Raw genomic sequence first — 23,983 nt, 5'->3', positions numbered from 1 at the left:
ACACAATTGCAAAGCTCTTTGTCTTGATACCGTGCTTTATAAGATCTCATTATCTTCTTCAAAAATTTGAACGGAAAACGCTTGTAAAGAGGAAAGAAAGATTTCCCCACCATGATTCCATCTTTTGCAAGATGCTGCTTCACAGAGATGCAAACTGCTATCGGGTTAATCTAGTGCATAAGAGTATGAAACATACTCCTCAGTCTTTCTAGGGATCCAATAGACAAAGAGGAGAAATAAGAGAAAAGGGAGATTTGAGAGGTAGTGGAAGAGAGAGGGAGAAAGATATGTCGAAGAGAAGGGGTGGAGAAGCGATAAAAAGCACACTGGAACAAATTCTTATGATGTTGGCTGTCTCGATCTTTCATATCTGGGACTTTTCCCATTAAACTTTAAAGTAGCTTCCATAAATACTGAATAATGAAGGGACTCTTTATCTTTGAAGTTTGTGTTTGTGTGTGAGTGTGTAGCCATGTGTCTCCCATAACAAGCAAAATGTTGAAGAGCGTTATTTTCGGCGCGTCTTCTAAGCTTGTTGGGCGGGTTGCGTCTTTCTAGTATGAAGGCGCAACTTGCTCAACAAAGTAATCTGTGTAGAGCCGTTAAAAGCTACTTATTCCGTTGAACGATCATGTTCTCATGATATTAGGGACATCACTCTGACAACACGCGTCAGGTCGTCTTATTGGAAATAGTTCAAAAGTGTTGGATCTGGAAATCTTTCAAAGAAGATGGGTGCATAATAATTCCTCACACTCTTCTTCATGCAACTACTTTTTGAATTTTATGATAATGTAGCTGTGTCATCATGATATTGAGAGTCTTGAATAGTTCTGATAATAATGATAATAATAATAATGATGATGATGATGATGATGTTGATGATTATATTGATGTTCATGAGAGAATTTCAATAATAAGAGTGATAATAATTTCGAGTAATGATGATGAAGAATAGGAAGAACTTCAAACAAAAATTACGCTATAATCTTGAATAAATCATTCATAGATGGTACTCGGAAATTTCATTCAATTTCTCCCTTCCTGAAAAAGTATTAACCCTATCTAAGAAGGTAGAATCCATAAGTAGAATTCGCAAAGAACTCAACCTTCTCTGAGAAGGTTGAAATCACTTTTCAAGAAGGAAACTCACTTTTTAACACTCCAAAAAGTACTTGATAAGAATGCTGAAACGATTACGATGAAAATTCACTAGAAACGTTCACGGATCAACCAATCAAGATTCATAATATCCATCCATCAAGAGAATTTTCAAACTCAATATTTTAGAAAACTTGAGAGGTAGATTGCGAGACAGGATAAAATAATCCTGGAATTAAAATCCACAGTTATTCCAATAAATGTGAGTTCAGAAATTTGAGCAATAATATGACGAAGCATCAATCTGAGTTTGAGAAAATCATGTTCAATATAGGAAAATATTATCCTGAAATTGATAAATTGATATTGCAATTAGCTCATTGAAAAATTATATTATTTTATGAATCGTGATCTTCTCGTTCCAGCTTTATATTTTTCATACCTATTTTGTATAATATATAGAAAATAGTTCCTTTGACTCATTTTATAATATTTAAAATTTGAATTCTCAAATAATAATTTGGAAGCTAAACGTTCCTGCCACAATAATTCTGATTTTTAGTCCCAACATATCATTTCCCACACCGTGCTCTTATCCTCATGGAACTCATATTTTAACAATGCGTTAAACAAACTTGCCTTTTTAATAAAGCTGGCACTTTTTCACGATTCATGATATGAGAGAGTTCATGAACATTTCACTCACAAGCTCTTTGTTGGAGCGAAATTTATCGCAACCACCAAAGCGTACGTGTGCGGAATAAAATTGTGCACACTGCATAATGTGGCTGCGTTATTTATATTGTCATTTGCAGTTGTGAAAACGCATCACTCATGCGTATCGTATTTATGATTCCCTGATAACGTATGCAACGGTTCTCGTCATTTTCACAAAATTAATTCTCAACCATGAACTTTATTTGACTGTATATGAAGGGAAAATGGTTTTGGATTGTTTCGAGGGATTCACACATCAAAGAAAATTGAATGAAAATTTGATAAACGTCGAACATCAGAGAGTTTATATTGAAAACAAAATAATCATACATGGTTCCATTATTATGTGGAAATGTTGAAATACTTCCAAAATACAAATTATGCGAAAAATTGTTTCACATGAAAATTCCTATCCAAACTTCAAAATTTAAATATTCGTTGTTGCATGGGTGAGTTGAAAAATGAAAAATGACTACATTATTCGACGACATAGTGATGTTTGAAACGTACACTATCGATCATGTAGCTGGAAGAGCTTGGTTGGAATCTATTCAAGCATTATTCTGCAGTGATACGTTATGAGGGAATAATAGTATTCAAGAGCGGAAAATCGTATTTTCACTACAAAGTGGAAATTCAATCAATTTTCCACCTGAACACATGCTTTACGGATTTGAGGGAGAAATTTGGTCTAAGAGTTGAGAGTAAGAAATCTTGGAAATTTTCAGAGCACTGCTTAGTCACTCTATTGGTTTTAATTAACGGTCTATTGAATCAAGTTGGAACTCGACTTATCGATGAACAACTTTCGTCAAAAAGTTTTGATGACAGTATTAAGCTTCTCCCCGTGAACTCTCAACATGGTTCACGGATATTGATTGAACATAATGTCTAATTTAGGTTACAATGAATTATTTTAATGAAGCTCTATCATTATAGAACGGTATTAGCCGAATAATCAAAATCGTTATGATAATCGAAGATATTACAGCTGAAGCTATAAACTGTTCCTCCTATAACCTACAGCATATCGCATTATCTAATTTTCATAATAAGTTGTAAATGTGAACCATGAACTCAAGTTTCACCAATTATTAACTGTACCCACTCCTCTGCTATAAGTAAGATGCCTTTATTCTTGAACTTCATCAAATTTCAAATTATAAAGTGAGTAGAAATGAAAGGACGACATAGTTGGTTTACTCGCTTATTTTCCTACCGCTTCCTACAGTCTGATAGATAGCTGCATTCTAGTCATTCCATAGGTCATATTATTCGTTCGTTCCTATAATAATGTTCCATTTTATTTCAGATATATATTATATTCACTGCAAAAATATATCTCCTCAAGATTCAATAATAAATATCCATAATTATTGAGATTGAATATTCTAGTAGTGCATCACTTTTCTAAACAGTATTCAAACAATTTCGCATCAAAGCAGGGTTGGAAAAAATAAAGCTGTTGGCTTTGTTTAATGACATACTGATGAGGACTTCCTATATACCGGATCTGCGCCTACAAAAAAAAAAAAAAAAAATGGCAGCCGTAGGTTGTGGTTGGCATCGATAATTTGACCAGGAATTAGACGAACTGAGATTTCGACAAACTGAGACGCTCTGTAACAGCTGATTAGTGATTTTTTCTCAGTAGGAATCTCTTTAAGACCACCACATACGGCGGCAATTTTTTTGTAGGCTTAGGTTCGGTAGTATATAGGAGGTCCTGGTCTGATTGATTGATAGCAAATCAATGTGAATAGGTGATACATTCATAACGTGGATCTCACTATGGGAGTCCATGCTGGCTAGTAGGACCATAGAGTAAAGATTACCTAGATTATTTGTCTCTGATAGAGCATCTGAGGTGGAATATAGAACAGAATCCTATACTATTAAACGAGGAATTTCTGTTTATATGTTCAGATGTTTAGATGTTGTAACATATTAAAATCTGATGGGCAAGCAAAATCCCTATTGGGAAGAATTTTATAGGTCTGAAGTAAAATAGCTAGTCTATTATCGCCAAATGCGATAACAACTATTAAAAGATTAGAACGTTAGAATGTTTTAGATGTTTATATGTTTACATGTTTAGATGTTTAGATGTCTAGATGTTTAGATGTTTAGATGTTTAGATGTTTAGATGTTTAGATGTTTAGATGTTTGGATGTTTAAATGTTTATATGTTTGTATTTCACCGGATCTCGAAAACTGTTCTAACGATTCTCAAGAAACTCATAACGTAGTAGTTTTATAATATAAAAATTCTATTGCACTAGGTCTCATCCCTGGGAAAACTCGCTGAAGGACATTAGAAGGATAATTATTATTCATCCTTGGAAAAACAGCTGATAATAATTATTTCGTCGTCTGTTGATGATGGAAGTGAGTGAGCGAGTTCATGTCTGTGGGACTGTGTCAAAATTATGACTCAGCTGTTGAACTTTTGTAATCATTCAATCAGGTACTTAGTGCCGGTTGCAAAAAAGCCGGGTTATTTTCAATCCTGATCAATTCCAGTAGATCCATCTTTTTGAAATGGTCTTCTCTGATTTGGTTCACGTGAAATTAATTAGGATAAAAATTTAACCGGCTTTTGTGCAACCGTGCTTTTGTGAGGAGAATTTTTGCATTCCTTGGGAAATTAATCTCAATTTACTGTGATTAGATAGAACATTTCTGTATGAACTATGAATGTTATTATAGTTTCTTCTTTCGTAATAAATTGTTCATGCTCTTGTACTCCAGAGCGGAGCTCGGTTCCCGATATTGTAATGTAATGTGATCAGTAAAACTCATTCCACAAACATAGATTTTCTCATTAGTTTATTATTAATGCTCTCAAGTATCCTACACACCTAGGAATGATATGAATGAAAGTTTGAGCGAGGGTGTAAGGCCGGCCATACACGTTGCGGTTTACCGGAGAGTTACTAACTGCACAGGTAGACTGACCTACGCAGGGGACCGGAGAAGAATAGAATTTCAATTCTTTTTACCTGCACTAGTGTGCTCACCTGAGCGTGTGTGTGGGCCGGGACGGTATACCTGCACAGGTTTGAGTCAGTTGTGGTAAATACTCTGACTAAATTAGAGAGCTTCGCGTTGCTTCGTGATTTGTTGTGCTTTAACTCCATTGTCTTTTCTCTGCACTACCACCACTGATCTCCCAGATCGTTCTATATTGTTTACAAGTTATTATTTTGCAATGTGTGCCTTTTCTTCATGGCTGTCCGAAAAGGGAATCTATATCTAGAGGAATTAATTGAAATCTACAGATCAGAACCCTGTTTATGGCGAATTAAGTGGTTTATAACCACTAACAAACCACCAAAGCAATCATGTCAACTCATCATTTCTCTAACTAAACATCCTTCATTCATCTGGTTTACCGTAACGTGTGTGAGCTTTTGGCTGTACAGGTATACCAGAGAGTAATACCTGCGCAGGTATACCTCTCCGGTATACCGCAACGTGTAAGGCCGGCCTTAGTAAGTGAAAGTGTAAGTGGTGAGAGCACTTACCGGTTACCAGCTGGGCGTGATGGAACTGGCAGACAGCATCCGCCTCAAACCACGTGATGCGATCCCTGAAGTAACGGTAGAAAACTGGAAACCCCTCCTCGGGTAGCAGCCATGCACTGCTGATGTTCACCTGGAACAAACAAACGATAACCTGTGAAAACCATTTCAGTGAAAGGATGGAATTTTGGCAATGAATTTCTCTAGAGAGTCTTTCTGTGATTTTTAGAGGACATAAATACTTTGATCTAATTTTGTTAAAACATTACTCATCAAATATCATTTTCTTCAATTAATTCATGAATACAATGCGGGTAGATTGACAAGACTTCAAAGCTGCATTAAACCTCTGTGTGGGAATTCCATTAAAACGTTTGAAATTAACAGTCGAAAGGATACGACATTCTCCACATCACAGATGATAATTATCCAAGTCCAAAATGATAATCAGTTCAAATGATTAGCATTATGTCGAGTCAAAAATGACAATCAACCAAAATGTCAAATTCCTATCATAGGATTGTTTGTTTCGATTGTCGATTGTATCGTGGGAGTCAAACATCAAATATCAGAAAACAAGTCATATAAATTCTACGCTTCGAACACAAAACTGAAACAAAAATATTTTTAACATAAAAATCTTCCTCATCTCCACGTCGAAAAAAAGAGCACATTATTTATTTAATCAATACTGATCAATATTAATCAATTGTCTGACAGCTTGGCATGTGGTTGATGTATGACGTAGGGTATGTTCTTGAAACTAACATTGGATCACTTCTCAGTGAATTGGGACTCATCTAAGTCTTTATGTCTCATTATCACACCTCTTATCACCCACAGTCGAATCTAGCATTCATATTAGCGTTAACTTAATCAGTAATGATGGAAAATAAACTGGATCAGACCACACGAGTATCCAGAAATCTGTAGATAATATTTTCACAACACCTAGTAGTGTCCAGTTCCCTGAATCAAGGTGTATATTTCCGAAAAAAGCACAACAGAATGATAAACGGTAATTTGTATTTGGTGGCCAGAAGTTGTGGAAGGGTCAGATAGACCTCTGTTCAGAGGAAGAGAAAGAAGGAGAAAGAGAGAGAGAAAAAAAAGAAGAATAGAGGAGTGGAATTAGAGGAAGTGGAAGAGAGAGAAATGATAGAGGGTATATTGGAGAGGAAGGCTGTGGGAGAGAGTGTGAGAGTGTAAAGAGAAAAATAGTAAAAGATAGTGAGTAAAAGTGTAGAGGAACAGTGAGAGAGTAAAAGTGAAAGAGAGAGAGAGAGTGATAGAAAGTGGAAGAGATATATGAGTGAGAGTGAATTATTGAGGAGGAGTAATAAGGAGTGAGAGAAATTTTCAAGAAGAGTGAGGAGAGAAATAATTGGAGACGGGAAGAATAAATCAGTATGAGTGAGAAGGAATGGGAGAAGTAGATAATATAGGGGAAGTGAGAGAGAAAGTGCCCGCAGTGAGATAACAGGTTAGGACATGGAGGTCTGTGGAAAGTATTGTACCCAAGGGGGCCCTAGGGCGGGGGTCAGCCCTGCGAACTTCAGCTAATGGCCTGTTGTAGTTCGCCGTTGCTATCAACTCATTCGGAACCCTCTCACCCCTCTCACCTTCACTACCAATACAGTACGAATTCACTGAAATTATTCGCTAAAAGATAGACCCCAACTTGTTTTCCGAGATTTCAGTGGGTTTATTAATAGAGGTACGATATGTGGTCGATTTTTCACATCACTATTGAGAAACACATTTCGATTTTTTTACAAAAATTGAGTTAGTCATATGGAATTGTTGGCAAAAGCAAGTCTAACCTAAAATCACTTCACTTATATGGGCTACTTTATTCAAATTAATAAAAACAATATAGAACTTGTAGTACCTTTTCATTAAATGGGTAAATTCATTATTGGTTTCATTTCATTATTGTTGTATATAAATAAATGAATTAAAACATTTTAAAAACTTGAAAGTTAATGTTTTAATATAAGGGTACTACAAGTTTAATATTGCTCTCATTAAGACTAACCTAATACGCTGGAAATACTCAACTTCACTGAGCTCATATGGAGATACCAGATGTTGAAATATTCATTCCTTGAAGAACTACCTCATCTCCTGGAAATGTGTTGTTTCTCAAATGACTGCAGATGGCAGCACTGGCAGTAGTTGTGTTTGAGTGTCCAGCCATTTATGCTTATATCCTATACCTATACTCAGCGCTCGTTATTCCTCTGAATATTTGTAAGAAGTAAATAATATGAGTTCCAATGAAAGTGACATTGGTAATAATGCACCATTAGAACTTAAAAAAATGCAAGTGAAATTTTTTTTGGAAAAACGTGTGAGAAAATTGGAAAATCACAAGTAAAGGATGAAGAGTATAAGAACTGTTGTTGTAATATAACCAACTATAATGTGGTTGTTAGGCTATTTCTTGCTCTAGTGGAAGCTGGATGATTTGACAGCATACGTTACTACTGCCCAATTCGGAGAAATTTCCATCTTTCTTGTGATTCAGTCCTTAGTCTATCTTCTTCTTCAGTGTAACAAAGAGGAAGATAAGAAAAAAACTGATAGGATATTGTCACGTTATTCTTTATATTAAAATAACGATTAGCCTCCTGCTTGGCATCAGTCGGTAAAGCATGAGATTTAATATAATTAGGTCGTGGTTTTTCTAATAGTATTCAGTCTTAAAAAATCTTGATAGGCCTAGATATGGGCTTCTCCTATAACTCTTGTAATTCAATAAATAATAAGTATATATAAAAATGATACTTATACTATAGAGATGAGGAATATAAAATAAATTGCACACCATGAAAATTTCACACATATATTACACAAATAATGCAAAGATCAATCGAGGCAAAAAAATATATATAGAGCGATAAAAAATATAATATAAAAAATAGAACAATATTTGAAATCAATAAAAATATCACAGGCTAACTTTATATTCTAGATTTATGGCACGAATCATTACCATGTGCCTTTATCTTGAAATCATATGCATTCTTTGGCATGTAGCTGTGACATGTACTTGCTAATACTTGTCGGCTTGGATAATTCAATCAAAAATATGTGCTCTAAGATCAGCTTGATAAATTAGCCACTAATAATCCAAATATATCTATATATTAAAATCTCTAGTATTTAGTAGATTTATTTGAATCGAATATATATTTTCATCTCAGGGTGTAAGATTCGGCACCTGACGGAATAGGTAGAGCCATTCATCTAGTGAATTAGAACTATGATAAATTATCGCAAATTGTATTGCAAAAAATTAAATATTGTATGCATACGTTTGATAGCCTAGATTTCGTACTTCTTTGATTAAATAGAAATTTCTAAAATATTGATCTATATTTTTCTTTCAATTAAATACCTTTGATACTAATTTTTACTTGCGCAAGTATTACTCTTATTAATTTCTTAATTTATAATAACCCTTTCGGCGAGCTAGCTTTGATCATCAGATTATTTCGAAGCACTAGGGCGCCCATCACTAAATTCAAATTTAAATCACTCACGTGTCGAAAATCTTCTTGTAAGCCGCCGATGTCGATCCAACTCCATGTGGTCCGGGAATATGGTAGCCGGAATCGTCTCCTCCAAGGGATTATAAATTTAATAAAAATGAAAAATGACTTCTGCTTCACAATAGCATCACGAAGTCTTTTAAGAAATCTAATAATTTACTTTAACTTTAACTTTTTACAAAAATTATTAATAAGGTACTTCGCTCTAAAATATTTGGGGTCCTCTTATGGTGGCATTTGGCTGGCGAGTGCTGGTTCTTCCTTCTCAAGTTTTACAGATCCTCTTTCCGACTTTCAAATTAGCATAAAATTTAAATATCTCAATCCTCCGCCATTAAATTCAAATAGATCTTACAAAATAATACCAAAATATTGCTTAGATTATATGATTAATAATTTCTTTGCATTCGAGCCATATTGATAACATAGATTACACAAATTTTTACACGAAAACTAGTACATTTATATAAATATATATAAATATTTTTAAATTGGCCTACAGTTGCCGCCTATTAACTGTCGTTTTACTATTGGTGCATGCAAATTTTGTTAGGTATTCATGCGCCTGGTAACTCTTATTTCCTGAATACAATAAATTATTTTTATTTGGTTTTTTATTTATGCCCTTTGCATGCTAGTTAATATTCTATGTATTAATATTAATTCCATGCTAACTAATAATTAGCCACGTGGACGGGTGTTTTTTCACATTGCACACCATCCGAATGCAATAAAGCTCTGCCAAGGGGTTTTGGTCAGATTCTACGTTCTTCGGTTTGATCGATCTCTAGGTCACCGATCCGTGAATACTTCTACATAACCTCAATCTTCAAATATTTTATAAATAATCTATTTATGAGTAGTAAACTTCCTTTAAATCCTTTTTAAGTTCTTGTACCATTTAGCCAGAACAAGCTGATGCTATCTTATCTTGATTATTATCTGCTTGGCGATATTAGCCAATTACTTTATTTTTAGACCTATTACTATTTCTGTTAGGGCTTTTCATCTACCCAGATTTAAATATGTTACAATATATACACTTAGGGCCGGTTTCCGAGCTCGGGATTCAGCTAAGTCCTACACTTTGAACAGCTGGAGTCAGAAAATTGGCTTTCCAAAACGGGGCGTAGTCGCAGCTTTTATAACAGTAGCCGTAGTTTATATTTTCTCATTTCTATAATTGGAAACATTTTCCCTGGACGAAATTAGACTCTCCTAAATAATTCAAAATAGCTGAAACTTTACACTATTCTCTCTTTATTTTATTTTATGTTCAATTTTCTAGTTTTTCGAAATTTAATTCAAACATGACTATGACAATGACTGCGACTACGCCCCGTTTTGGAAAACCAATTTTCTGACTCCAGCTGTTTAAAGTCTAGGACTTAGCTAAATCCCGAGCTCGGAAACCGGCCCTAAAGCAGTATGCAGAACTCTAAAGCAGGTGCTTCATTCTGCAGAGAATCACGAAAAGTTCCAAGTAGAACTAGTTGGAAGTGGAAACTGAAAAATTTCAAGTCATGGGGTAATCGATTCTATAGAAAAATTTGATATGCACTGAAACTATGGCTAAAAGGGGAAAAAGATCGAACTAGCTAACTCAACTTATATGGAGCTGTTTTATCCCAAGGAACATGTTAGAAAATGTAGGTCAAGCTAAGGCTAAGAGTTTTATTGGTAAACTCAATGAGAATTTTTTCATATGAGAAAACAAGGGAACCAAGTAACGAGAACTAACTACTATTAGTGTCTACCTAGAAAACTGTGTTTTAATCAATATTCAAAAAATCAATGATCTCAAGAAGGTTGGAATAGACATACCAGAATACATTGTTGGTGGATTTTGTTCAAAACTTTATGACTGGTCAACAACTCAATAAAATAAGATTGATTTATGAGAAAAATATTTCAAAACTTGACAAAAATTGGAACACATAATTCGTAACTACTGTAACTTTTTTGAAAATTACTCGAATATTCCGTAATATTTGGTGTTCATAGCAACCACTCAATACTCTAGTTTTACAGCTCTAACAGATAAAAATTGTAGACAGAATTTGAAACCTCCTCTTATTAGAACTGACTACAACTCAAATATTCCGTGATTGGCGTTCATAACATCGAGCCCGGCCCAGTCCCGGCCCCTCGCCACTCAATAATTCACGAGCCTTGCAGCTCTGATTTCTGCACATCACAACATAATCCACCTCGGATTTCATGTAAATTCCGAATACATCTAATAATAACCGCTGGCTGGCATTATTATTAATGAGCCGAGCCGTTGTTTTGGTTCCGTTGAGCTTCAGTGCTCAATTAGAATGCCTAATGACCTAAACAGAGCAGGCAGTTTGTGCATAACTAAATACCTTCTCTCTTCACCCAACAATAGAATAGTATTGATCGTAGAGTACTGAGTACTCGAGTGTAGTAGATAAACAGATGTATAGAGTAGTCTAGGTACTTCAATTTATTTCAAAAGCATTACACCGTATGCGTGAATGAAGTAGAATAGATAGATGGCTGAATGGAGTAGTCTTGATAGACAAGGAATTAGACAGTGTAGTAGATAGACAGTCTAGGTACTTTAATTTATTCCGAAAGCATTACACTGTATGTGTGATAGTGGAATAGAATAGACAGATGGCTGAATGGAGTAGTCTTGATAGATAAGGAATTAGACAGCACAATAGTGAGATCTACGTCAGAACCTGATTTAAATTGGCCTTCCTGTCTTTGTCTTCAATTTAACAAAGCAGATAGCTCTATCCTTCTCCAATTTTCAATCCCACACCGTTGCTGAATCGTTTCTACACAACTTCATTAATATTATGGAACAACATGTACGAGTTCCTAGCACAAGCTTGAACATGTCAGAATTTAAATTTAATGAGGGGATCTATCGATCACAACAACTGCATTTGAACATGACACAGATTTAGGAGCAAAGTTTATGTCCACGCTCTCCGAATTTAATGGCAAACATGAGCTAGATTCAGACTAGATGATTTCATCAGAATTGCTGCACAATAAACTGCATCGGGAAGTGAATAACTATCGATGCAACCAATGAGAGAGAGTACAGTACTACCTTCTCTATATATTTCATTTGTTTTATGGAAGAAGGATTGAACAGGAAATTAGTTCATCGCCGCGTTTTATTTGTCTTTTTTATTTCTCAGAGATTTGTTTATCTCTCTGGTGAGATTCTTTCAAGGGATTGAGGAAACTAATGCTAAATAGAATACTGTGATGAAACCGTATAAAGTGTTAGTGAGAAACAGTCCAGATAATGTAGTAAAGCTTTTGTAGCATAATAATAGTAAAATACTATGGTTGTCATGGATCTTCTGATGCTGTGTAGTAGAATACTGTGGCTCCTTTACGATCTTTGAGATCTTTACGATTTTCGAGGTTTAAGACACATCAATGCAGCTACATAGCTGATCAATGAATAAGCATAGATTGAATTCTTTGCATCATATTTAATCAAGCATGATTATTTTATTTTCACTAGAATCCGTCTATCGAATCAGAAGGTGTTTGAAAAAAAACGTATACTGAATAACTAGGTCACATCCATCGTTCTATGCAGAGTAATATACAGAGTTCTATGCAGAATGTAATTGACATTCTATACTCTCTGGTTCTATGACAGCAGCAGAGTGGAGAGCGAATCAATGAAAAGCTGAATCAGCAAATTGTTGAACCAATAAATGACAAAACAATAAAGTATCAAGTTTCAGTCTAGTAAAGTATAGAGTGAATATCGGTAAATTTTTTGGAAGTTTTGATTTTCTACAGCTCTCTTAATTTGCGTATTTGAAGAGATTCCGATAAAAATCGAAACAATTAATATTAAAAACTATAGCTTCTTCTGGTATTTGATGAATTCATCAAATGTAGCCTACTTCTTCAGATTCATTCGAAACATCCAGTTTCTAGAGGTAGTACGTTATTTAAGATTTTGAATTCCATTTTTAGTTCATAATCATTGATTATTATTCACTATCCATGAAATCTTCTCTATAAATCAAATGAGCAAAGAAATTGCCAATGAATAAATTATAACGAATGAGTAAATCATAAGCAAATGATAAATCATTCAGTATGATAAAGAAGAATAGATTCATATTTGAAGGTGTTGTGATCTTCAGTTCCAATAAGCTCATCTATTATACCTGAAATTCCTTCTATTCAAGCAGCAATGCCTATTCTCTATCCAATTCATAACGGAGGATCTATATCGATATCACAAATTTAATTATGTAGCATTCAACTATACTATACAAGATTGAATAGGACTCAATGCTATCACAAAATTCCCATGCAATCAGCAGCCATGATGATTTTAGAGGCAGTTATTAATCATAGAGTATTATGTCCCTTCTTATTAAGACCGGTATTTATCGATTTCGTTCCACAATTCAATATAAAACCCTTATAAGAAAGGTTGCCTCTTAGAAAATATCAGGGGCTATTCATGGGAAATCATTAGTGTTCAGAGTTCAGAGTTTTTATGATAATTGGAATCAGAAAATTCGTTCTCTTTTCCAAGAATTTCACGCAAGAGTAGATCCTCTCCCTGAGATAGAATGTGGGAAAGAGCTTGCAGCAAATTATCAGGAATAATTTCTTCAATCGAATAATTTAACAACTTTAATGAATAACTATAATTATGAATATAAATAGGCCTAACTGTAATTAAGATTTCACCACATTACTATAGGCCTACATTAACTCTATGAATTTGAACAACCAGACTTTTTCACACACCCGACAAAAGATGTACACTGTATGGTCTCAAAGTTAAGATGAAAATATTATTTATAATAGAAACTCTACATGAATTGATAAAAATGTGAAGTTGACATTTTTTAATTTGTGATCAGTAATCCAATCATTTCTTGATGGAAATTGACCAGTTCAATACAGAAATAAGGAGTCTGCTCATGAGGGGGGATGCCTTTCTTTAATGCTATTGGTAGATGACAATCTGTACGTCAAATGAGGAATACTTCGTTGACCAATCACGTCCGACCACTCTTCAGTTGCTCAGTACAAGGCTACGACCAAACTCGCATTGGTCGACACTAGCCTATTGCGTCATGTATAGACTATATTTTGTTGAACGGCAACATTTTAGTTTCTCCTGCAATACCGTTGAACTAATGGGATTTCACTGTTAACTTTCCAATTGGTAATAGATAGTATGTTAATATGCAGTTCTGATTGCCAAATATTATATTCCAATAAGAATTGAATCATCCATTTCTTCCAAGTTACAATATTCTAGATGTCGTTTGAACATTCATTTGGAAGTCATTTCATTTATCATTTTAGTTTTGGAAATCGTTTGGATAAAATCTTTCCTTTTATTAACCACTCCCTTACAATATAACCTCATTATATCTTCTTCTTCTTCTTCTTATTGTGTTTGTCCGCTACGAACGTGGGCGATCAACATGGCGATTTTCACTTTATCCACGGCAATACGAAATATTCCTATGGAGCTTTTTCCACACCAGGAACGGATGTTGTTTAGCCAAGAAATTCTTCTTCTACCTGGGCCCCTCTTTCCAAAAAGCTTTCCTTGGAGAATCACCTGTAATAGAGAATATCTTACGTCGTCTCTCATTACATGTCCCAGATACTGAATCTCATTATATAACTTTCCTTAAATCATAGTTCTTTATATTATATAGAACTATTTATAAGAAATCAATCAAATCAAATCAAATCAAATCAAATCAAATTTTATTCACAATTTCAAAAAAAAACAATTTAGGGTCCTGCCAAAAATGGGACAAAATATGAGTTATACTGTAATACAATTGATTATTGAATGGAAAAAAAACTAAGAAATTGTCAGAAAATTGTTTTTTTTTCCATTCAAATAAATAATTACCACAATATCAACTCCTCAACTACACAAAAAACAATTGATTATTGTTCACGTTCTTAATCAATACGTCTTACTCTCCTGTGTCTCATCACGAAGTTTCAGAAGCAATACTTTGTTTTTATCAATAAGATATTGAATTGGAATTATATAAGATAAGATATAGAATTCATGAAATGTTGATGCAGTAGAATTCTAGAAACAAGACTATCACTATTCCATTCTATTCGCCGCTTTCCTATTAAGGCTCGAATTGAGCCTCTATTAGTAAACTAGGATGAAATCATTGGTGGATACACACTGATTCATAGAGAGGCCTAATAACCATTTGATACATATCCTCATATCAATTCATCTATAACTTTTTCAGAGTTTCTTCAGAAAGAGTTCCATTCAGAAATGCTGGAAATCACCTACCACTGAACCATCCATCAAAAATAGGATTTCCAACTCCTATCTGTCTACTCTCAATCCATAAGAAGTGCATTCTCAGATGATTGAGTAGCCTATGAGAATTGGAGAAATACGAATCACAATAGCTAGAAACGTTGCGTGTAGGTTGGAGGATATAGAACTTTTCTGAGAGCATTGACAATGATAGATTTGAGTAGATCTAAGTGCTGGGTGCTGGAGAGCGTGCGTGTGTGCGTGTTTCTTGCGTGGGTATGTGCGTGTGGAAAGGAAAATAAACTTTTGATTGAGAGACCTCAGGAGGTCTAAGGCCTGATTTGTACTGGGATGATCAATCTCGCCGATCAGGGAGAATCAATCATAATACCAGTCAACATAAAACAAAAATATACGTTCCATGATTGATACAGATGCAGTTTTTAAGTAGTGTAAAGTGGTTTAGTAAATTTATAGTGTATTCATTGGATGTGAGTTGCAATTGCTCTTAAATAATTTCAGGATGAGTTATAATTGGAAGATGATATATTTCAATGTCGACGATCAGAGAAGATCAATGAAAATACTTGTCATGAAAACATGATATACTTTGATGATTGATACGGATTTAATGTTTCAGTAGTGTAGAGTAGTGTGATGCTAGTGTTGGAGAAATGCAAATGCAATAGCTAGAAACCTTGCGTGGATTAGTAATGTAGGTTTATGGGGTGTAATTCAATTCAGTGTAGTGTAGTGTACTGTTATTTTCGAGACAGCTGATTTATTCAAAGCTATCAATACTAGTATAATACTAGTACAAGATTATTCAATTCAATACTAGATTCGCTTATTTCACCATTATCAATCCATAGTAAACTCTCGACTCTAGAATCTCTTGGTTTACTAGAGAGTGGAGCCACCGACATTGATATCTCTAGGTCTAATAGCTCTTATTTGTATTGTAGAAGCTTCGAACCACTAGTTAAAAATAGTGTAGGAGTAAAGGAAGCTAACTAAATATACCATTTGTATCCGATGAATAATATCATTCATAAAATTCAGTAGTAACACGTTGAAATACGTTGAATTCGTTGCGGCATAGAAAAAAAATCATTCGTTAGATTAGAATGATAAAATTCTAGAAAAATAAAGTGAACATAAAATTATGATTCCTCTAAGGTTGTTGCTCGAAATAGAAGTATTTGAGAAATATGGGAAATTGATAGCTTCTGCAGCGAATAATGAGACAATATTGCAAACTACAAAGCAAGTAGCATTCTCAAGTGGAAGCCAGAAGTTTTACGAAGTGCACAACGAACCAGGCTGAATTTCCTCCAATTTCAATTAACAGAACACGACGATTTCATGCGTGAAAATGCGCACTGCAAGAGTGCGAAGAGAAAAACGGCTACTTTCATTAGGACTGTGCACGCCTGAACTTCACTTTATTCGTTATTTGGCTGTTATTCGAAGCCGTTTCTGATGACTCCGTACGTGATCTGATTCAGGCCAGCATTCTTTCACACCATCACAATGAATTTCAAGCCCCAAGTCACTCTGTGTTCACTCCGTTCTTTTTCTTGGTGCTTGCTATCTTTTAGAATTCAATTCACGTGAGCATTAGCTATTCTCTGGTGCAGCCACAAGGACTCTGACTCATTACTCTCTGTCTCAGCGACAAGAATGATGATGCAAATTTGCAACTTTTTTCGGCTGCCTTTGCCTCGTCTTTTTCAATTTACCGCGATTAGAGACAGTCTCCCAAGGTTTTATTGGGATCAAGGTTTCATTGAGATTGAGTTTAAAGTTTTTCTTGTGACCAAGGTTACATTGAGATTCAACTGAACTGCTATGGATTTGCATGACTGTTATTCCAAATTCATTTGGAATAAAATAATTAATAATTATATTACAATCAATATAATTTATCAACTATATTATAATCCTCTACTAGGGAATCAGTTGTTGATAGTGTAAATTCATTCATCCATTTCAAACATGAAAAGTGTTATCTCTTCCTCAATACAAGATATTTTATGTAGCAAATATGGACTCTTAAAAGAGTTGAGAATTATTATGAGTTGATAAGGAACACAGTTAGCTTCGTGATTGTAGGGAAATATTACTATATCCAAAATGAAAATTTTTACAATATTTAGTTTTGATTATCACTGTCGATGAGTGAATTAAAAAAATGTTGATCAAAGTTGAATTTCCGTCAGAAAGGCAGATACTATTATCAAAATATGTGACTATAAATTACAGCTCAATAAAATAACTGGAGACACTACAATTATTGGTCAGAAAAGGAATGGAAACTATCAAAAACGAATGCTCAATCTGTTGTTAAATAGAGCCATTAAAAATGGAATTCAATTTACTTATGAATGAGATTATTTCAATGTATTTTGGAAGTGAATATTGTTTGACTTGACAAAACAAGATTTCAATAACAAGCCCACATTCAACATTCGAGATGTGACTTTAAAGGTATTTATAAAAAATAAATGTCTCCAGTAGGTTTCGAAATTAATTAACTTTTGAATGGTTTTAATATTAATTAAAGCATTAGGATATAGCTTCATGGTTTACCTATATTCTCATTTTGCTCAATTCCGTTCTCGACTTTAAACTGAGTTCAATTAACCGGCAACTAATGCATGCATTCAAACACTAATTAAACTCAAGTGAGTGGGGTACAAGCAACCAATTAATTGCAACTGGCGCGCAAATAACAGTTACCAATCGATTCGATTCAGTGGATTTTCAACTATATCTTCAAACCATTAGTTCATAGATGTTTTATCGGTTCATAGAGTGTGATAATTGGAAAGTTCAACTAAAACTTAACTCGTTTCGAAATTTACAAAATAATCACACCGCAACAACCAATATTATTATTGGTGAATTCATTAATCGGAATTATTTGAATTATCACTAGTGCGCCCCCTGGGCTGAAGAATTCGCTCAAGAACTTGCATTCTTAAATTCTTGATAGCTCTGAACAAATTCTACTTTCTTAACTGTTCCTGAAAAATACTTTAATTCGAAATTCGAAGCTGATCGAGCTAAGCGTTCGAAAATTATTATAAACAAACAATATGAATTATTATTATACAAACATACAATTATTATAGAACAAAAAAACGGAAAGCGATTTTGACTTTCGAAAGTGGGAACTCGCTGACGCTCGTTCAATGATCATGCTTTATTATCCGTAATTAGACAGACAGTACAATCAGAAAGACACCTATAGTGAAATTCACATTTCATAATCAGTGGAAATGATAGGAAAACATTGTTGTCACTTTCATTCATTCACCGTTTTGTTCAGTAAATAGTTGTGATTTGAATTATCGTGATCAAATATAGTTGATTCATGCTAGTAATGATAAGTTATAAATCAAATATATTATTTTATACGCCAAGAAAACTACCCAACTTCGGTTTTTGTTTCGAAATTATATCGCTTTCATTCACTTATACCTCAAAATACCAATAACATTCAACACGTTTTCCAATTCTATTCTGTACCCAAACCCATATTTTGTAGCATTGTTCAATGATTCAATGACCCAAACTCCGTTTTTAACTCACATATTCATCACTTTGACTTTCATTATTTCATAATCATTACCCCAATCAATCCTTCAATGCCAGAAACCCACCACAAAAACCAATATCTGACAAGCGAGCTTCAATTCATTAACAAGTTCAATTTAATTGAAATTCCTCGACACCAGGAACCGTACTCTTTTTCAATAGTTTCAATATCATTAATCACGTGGAAGAGCGCATTAATACAATCGTTAATCATTATTTTCTTGCCGCTATATAATGCGATCCTGGCTGTTTTCCCGGTTTTCCTTGTTTTTCCCGGGTTTGATGTAAGGAGAATCGATGCAGGGAAGTTCTTTTTCCATTGAGTTGGCACAGGAAGGGAAACTGCACCGACCTGGCTGAAGCTGAGTTCTTTTTTCTCCCGTAATAATGTATAAATTATGAATTGAACAGTATCACAGCGTCTTCTACCCTAATGAGCACTTCAGCTTTTCTACCCTCTTTGTCACCCGATTCTTCTTTCCTCAGAATCTTCCATTATTTGTGTATTATGATGTAATCAGCGTCAACCATTCTACGAGTACCGTAGCATGTCATTTTTTAATAAGTGTGCAGTGACGCTTCATCCGGCAGTTGGGTTTGAATGGATACATCAAGTCTCAATAATTCTATCAGCTCCTTAGAACGTGAATTTGAGATTCTTGAGAGTAGCCAAGAAATTTTTCTTCCAAATGTTAGCTAGAATGTAGAATACATTCTGAAAACATGGTGTAGAAATAGGAAAAATATAGAACTGGTTTTTTGTTCAACTTTAGCATCTCTCAACTAGAACCTGAGAATCTTTTCTTATTTCTTACGAAGTAACCAAATTTATACGAAATATTCTAGTTCCTAGTGAATTTCAGTGTGGTTTCCATGAATATTTCTCACGAAGGTTGTTATAATTAATATTTTAAGACAACGATTCCTGTTAATCACTATCACAGCGTATTCCTCATAATTCGGTTAACTAGGTGGGATTCAACAATAATTAACGTGCGCTTATAAGTGACTTAACAATTGCTAAACTTCGCTCAATAAAACCTGCAGAATAAAAACCCGGCATTCTCCTTTGAACAATGACCAACGCCCTTTTCTCTCACAATTTCATGCGGGGGATGATTTCTGCTTCCTGTTTCTTTTCCACCAAATCAACCCCAAGGTCTACTTTCTCCACCATTCTACCTTTGCTACTTTTTTCTTGCCCTTTCACGCTCACAGAAATAAACGCCCGCACGCACATACACACATGTATGCTTGATACTTAGTCCCTGTCTAACACACATGCCTGCTCGTCACTTTGTCTCTGTCTAGTTGGTAGGCGTAAAGAAACATTGAGGACTGAATAGCTTGAGTCATTGTGAAGGTTGAAGAGGAAAAGGTGGAGGAGGAAGAGGGGAGGGAGATAGACTTGAGAAAAAAGAAGATGTAAATGAGAAAGAATGGAAAAAGAAGATCGGTGAGTAGGCTACATGGAAAGGGAAAATATAGTACGAGGGTGAAGGCGGAGAAGGAAGATGGAACGGATAATCAAAAAGGAAATAAGAGGAAAAAGACAATAAGAGAAAAAGTTTATGGATAAAAGTTCTAAAAAAGGAGAATTGATAGAAAAATGAAAAGTACAGGGACATCCGGAGAAGGGAGAATTGTGTAAAAAAATGAATTAAGAGAGAATTACAGGGAAATGAAGGAGAATGGAAACTTAGTTGTTGATGAGATAATAGAGAAATGGGAAAAGATAAGGGATATGGAAAAGAAGCAAGAGAGAATGATGGAAGAGAGAAACTGGGGAAGAGGAAGAGGAACAGATACAAATGAAAGAAAAAGAAAAGAAACAACGAGAAAACTTTGTAGTGGTTTTGAAGGAGAAGTGAGAGGACGAAGAGAATGAGAAGGAGCACGAGAAGAAGTAAGAAGGAGAAGAAGAAGAAAATGGTGGAGGAGAAGGAGGAGGAGGAGGATGAGGAGATGGTGGAGGCGTTAGAGCAGGGGAGGAAGAGGACGAGGAATAGAAGGTGGAGAAAAAAGAGGAGGATAGAGACTGAATTAGAGAAGGAGAATTAGGAAGATTGAGAAAAGAAGGGGAAATTCAAAGACTATGACGAAGATCATGTAGTTAAGAGCTGAGAAATAAGTCAATGTGCAGAAAATTGCAGAGTTAGAGAAGAAAAATATTAAACCTGTAGAGACAAGTGAAGAAGCAGCTGAAATAGGAATGACAATGATAAATACGTAGGCGGAGTAGAAGACGAAATGGTTGGAGAAGACGAAGGGAGATGAGAAGCACAGAGTGCAGAGTGCAGGTGAACTCGAAGACGGCAGCGAGGCTGGAGTTGGAAGCAGAAAGGAACGATTCAAGTTGCAATGTCAATAATGAAACTGTCTGCTTTGATTGCTTCCTGCGTAGGTTCACACACCAACAACAAGCACATCAAAGTGAGCAAGATGGAAGACTGAGAAGGATAGGTAGAAAGACAGAGAGAGAATGATAAAGAGAGTTTTCTCCTTGTGTGATCGTGTGTGATGAGCAAGCACCTAAGAGTGAGTGAGAGGGAGAACATGAGTGAGAACCGAGTCCTAGAAGAGCTGCCTCTGCCGAAACGTTCATCCCCACGTTTTTTATTTCGACTGAGTAAGCGTTATCCCGCTCGTTCACTCCATATTATATTAGAAGGATAAAAACATAGTCCATTAAGTAATTGGGGAATTGGTGAGAGAGATAGGGATTCTTCACTATCTTACGGTGGTTTAATGTTGGTTAAACGGAACGGTGGGTGACGTGCTTCATCGGCTGGCTTTTTTCCATGAGCTCGATTCGAGCGAAACAAACGAAATAATTCGTTTGAGTATCAATTTCAAGTTCGTCTTAGCATCACTATTATTAGTATTGGACATTATAGTTTCAAGTAAGTCTCACCTTGAAGTGTTTGAGTACTTCCAAGTTCCTAATTTAAGAATAATTATCGATACAAATTATGCTACAACTGAAACTATAGCGTTTAACTAATATTTTTTTGTTCAATTAGTCGGTAATTGTGAAAATAGTTGTTTCTACCAGTATTGAATCGAGTAGTTGACCGAGCGTAGCTAGTTCTTTGTTTAGATTCAATGTTTCGTCGTTTATATGCTCGACTATCTCTATCAACTGCTTTGACCAAACTTCCAAATTAAAAATACTTCGCATTTTCCTACACATAAAGTTGTCTGACCGTTATTATTGGTTTACTCCTCAATTTTCTAAAGATCTCTGAATTTTACAATGTTTTTGTGCATAACTCGAAATTGAAAATTCAGGGAGCTCTGATGAAGCAGTTGAATAACGAGAGTACAAAATGAATAATATGGATACCGGAATTCATCCTTATATTGTACACAATCATGCAAAATGCATCTTAAAAACAGTACTGACATTTCAATCTTATTCTAGATATCATAGAAGAAAGATTTCTGCCAAGCGAATTGCTGAGTATCATACTAGTATTCCACTCTGTATGAAATGGTGAAAAGTACATTTTGTGTTCCTTCTCTGTCTGGTGAATCTCATACAACCGGGACTGAAATGTTATTTTGCACGAGTTGTGCGGAAAATTGCAATATGAATAGGACAGAGGTGCGAACTGGGACTCACACTCATCACATCACTATTCAATGTTCTTGATACAACTGTGAAATGCTAGAGATGCTCTTTTTCACCTGGAATGGAGTTTTATTATGTACAGGAGAAACTCTAACATTGACTAGAGCAGTAGTGTTCGGAAAACTTCACCGCATTTTCCTCGCTTTTTTGGACTGGAATCAATTTATCCTCCTTTATTTCCTGCCTTTTTTAGGTTTAAGTTAACTCTCAGTTTTCCGTTTCATACTAACTGACCGATTTTCGGCCGACACTTAGAATCGTCCTTCGATTGGCTAATTCTCACGAACAGCTAACTACCAACCGATCGGAGGACAATATTCTCATAGAATTTGTTGACTAATATTTTTTCCGAGTTAAAGCTTTTCAATATATTTGTGTTGAGCTGCTTACAGACTTGAGCGCCTCGAACACGCGCATTTTACTTCTCAACAGCTGATATCTTTATTTGTACAGAAATAGTAAGGTACAGATATAATAAGGTACAACAGCTGATGAAAAGTGAAATGCGCGTCTTCGAGGCACTCAAGTCTGTATACGCAGCTCTACTTGAATGTTGATTGCGATCGCGACTTAAACTGAAGGCTGACATCGACTTGACTCTAAACGGTCAGAAATCGAGGGTCGTTACCCTAAAACTGCTGACAACGAGATTTTCGCGGTACAGATCGATGTCACTAAACAGCTGTGGAATGATAAGAACATTTAAAGTCATTCATATTGATATAAATAAATTACATGTTGGATCATATCGTGCGCCATCCTATACATGGATATAGAAGAAACCTAGCGAGCTGAATCACTTGATTTGACCTGTCCGTACCCTTACAACAGAATGGTCAAGTCACCCTGTAGATTCCAGCTCTCTATTGACCTTCTCTATTCATATCTATTGCACCTTTATCAATGGATCCAGATATTTCTATCATTGCACAGCTGTTTAGTGACGATCTTCACCGCGACTTACTCGCTCTGTTCGAATCTTTATGTGTTCAGAGTACATGCCATAATTATAACACCGATAAGGAATCATTTTTCCACTCTTACTTAATTATTCCTTGATGCTTCAGCTCATTCAGAGCCTAGACCTCCTTCAAAAAGCCTCTCCATTCGCGTCTATCGGCAGCCTTACGTCTCCATCCCCTGACACCCAGCTTCCCAATGTCGTCCTCACATCCTCCAGCCAACGCTTTCTCGAACGTCCTTTTAGCTTACTCCCTCCTGGGTTGTTTCTAAAGACCATTTTTACAACTCTTGAGATACTCATCCACTCGACGTGTCCCAGACAACTCAAAAGCCTCAGTTTTATCTCGTCATTTCATTTCTGGTACAGATCACGCAGCTCTGTATTCGATCGTATTCGCCATTCACAATTAACATATTTTATAATATTTTATTTTTTTGATTGTATGTATAATAGTATTAGTATTAATACTGACAAGTTACCTGTCAATATGGATTATTCCCAAAATTGAAGTAATGTGATGATTATTAATAAATAAATAAATATACTAGGCCAAATATCTTTCTCAAAACCTTTCGCTTCCAAATATTTTTTAAT

The 23,983-nt window shown here is 35.2% G+C and overlaps 1 protein-coding gene across 1 annotated transcript in view; it reads right to left on the bottom strand.

The window, feature by feature from the left end:
• LOC111054842 overlaps positions 1 to 23,983 on the bottom strand; it is a 153,027-nt gene that overhangs the window by 42,533 nt on the left and 86,511 nt on the right. Inside the window, exon 2 of the mRNA XM_039425137.1 lies at positions 5,346 to 5,475. Coding sequence (XP_039281071.1) covers positions 5,346 to 5,475 — 130 coding nt within the window. The remainder of the gene's footprint in view (positions 1 to 5,345; positions 5,476 to 23,983) is intronic.

This window comes from Nilaparvata lugens, chromosome 3 (assembly GCF_014356525.2).
Source record: "Nilaparvata lugens isolate BPH chromosome 3, ASM1435652v1, whole genome shotgun sequence".
Classification (NCBI taxonomy): domain Eukaryota; kingdom Metazoa; phylum Arthropoda; class Insecta; order Hemiptera; family Delphacidae; genus Nilaparvata; species Nilaparvata lugens.
This window is presented reverse-complemented; position numbering and strand designations above follow the sequence as displayed.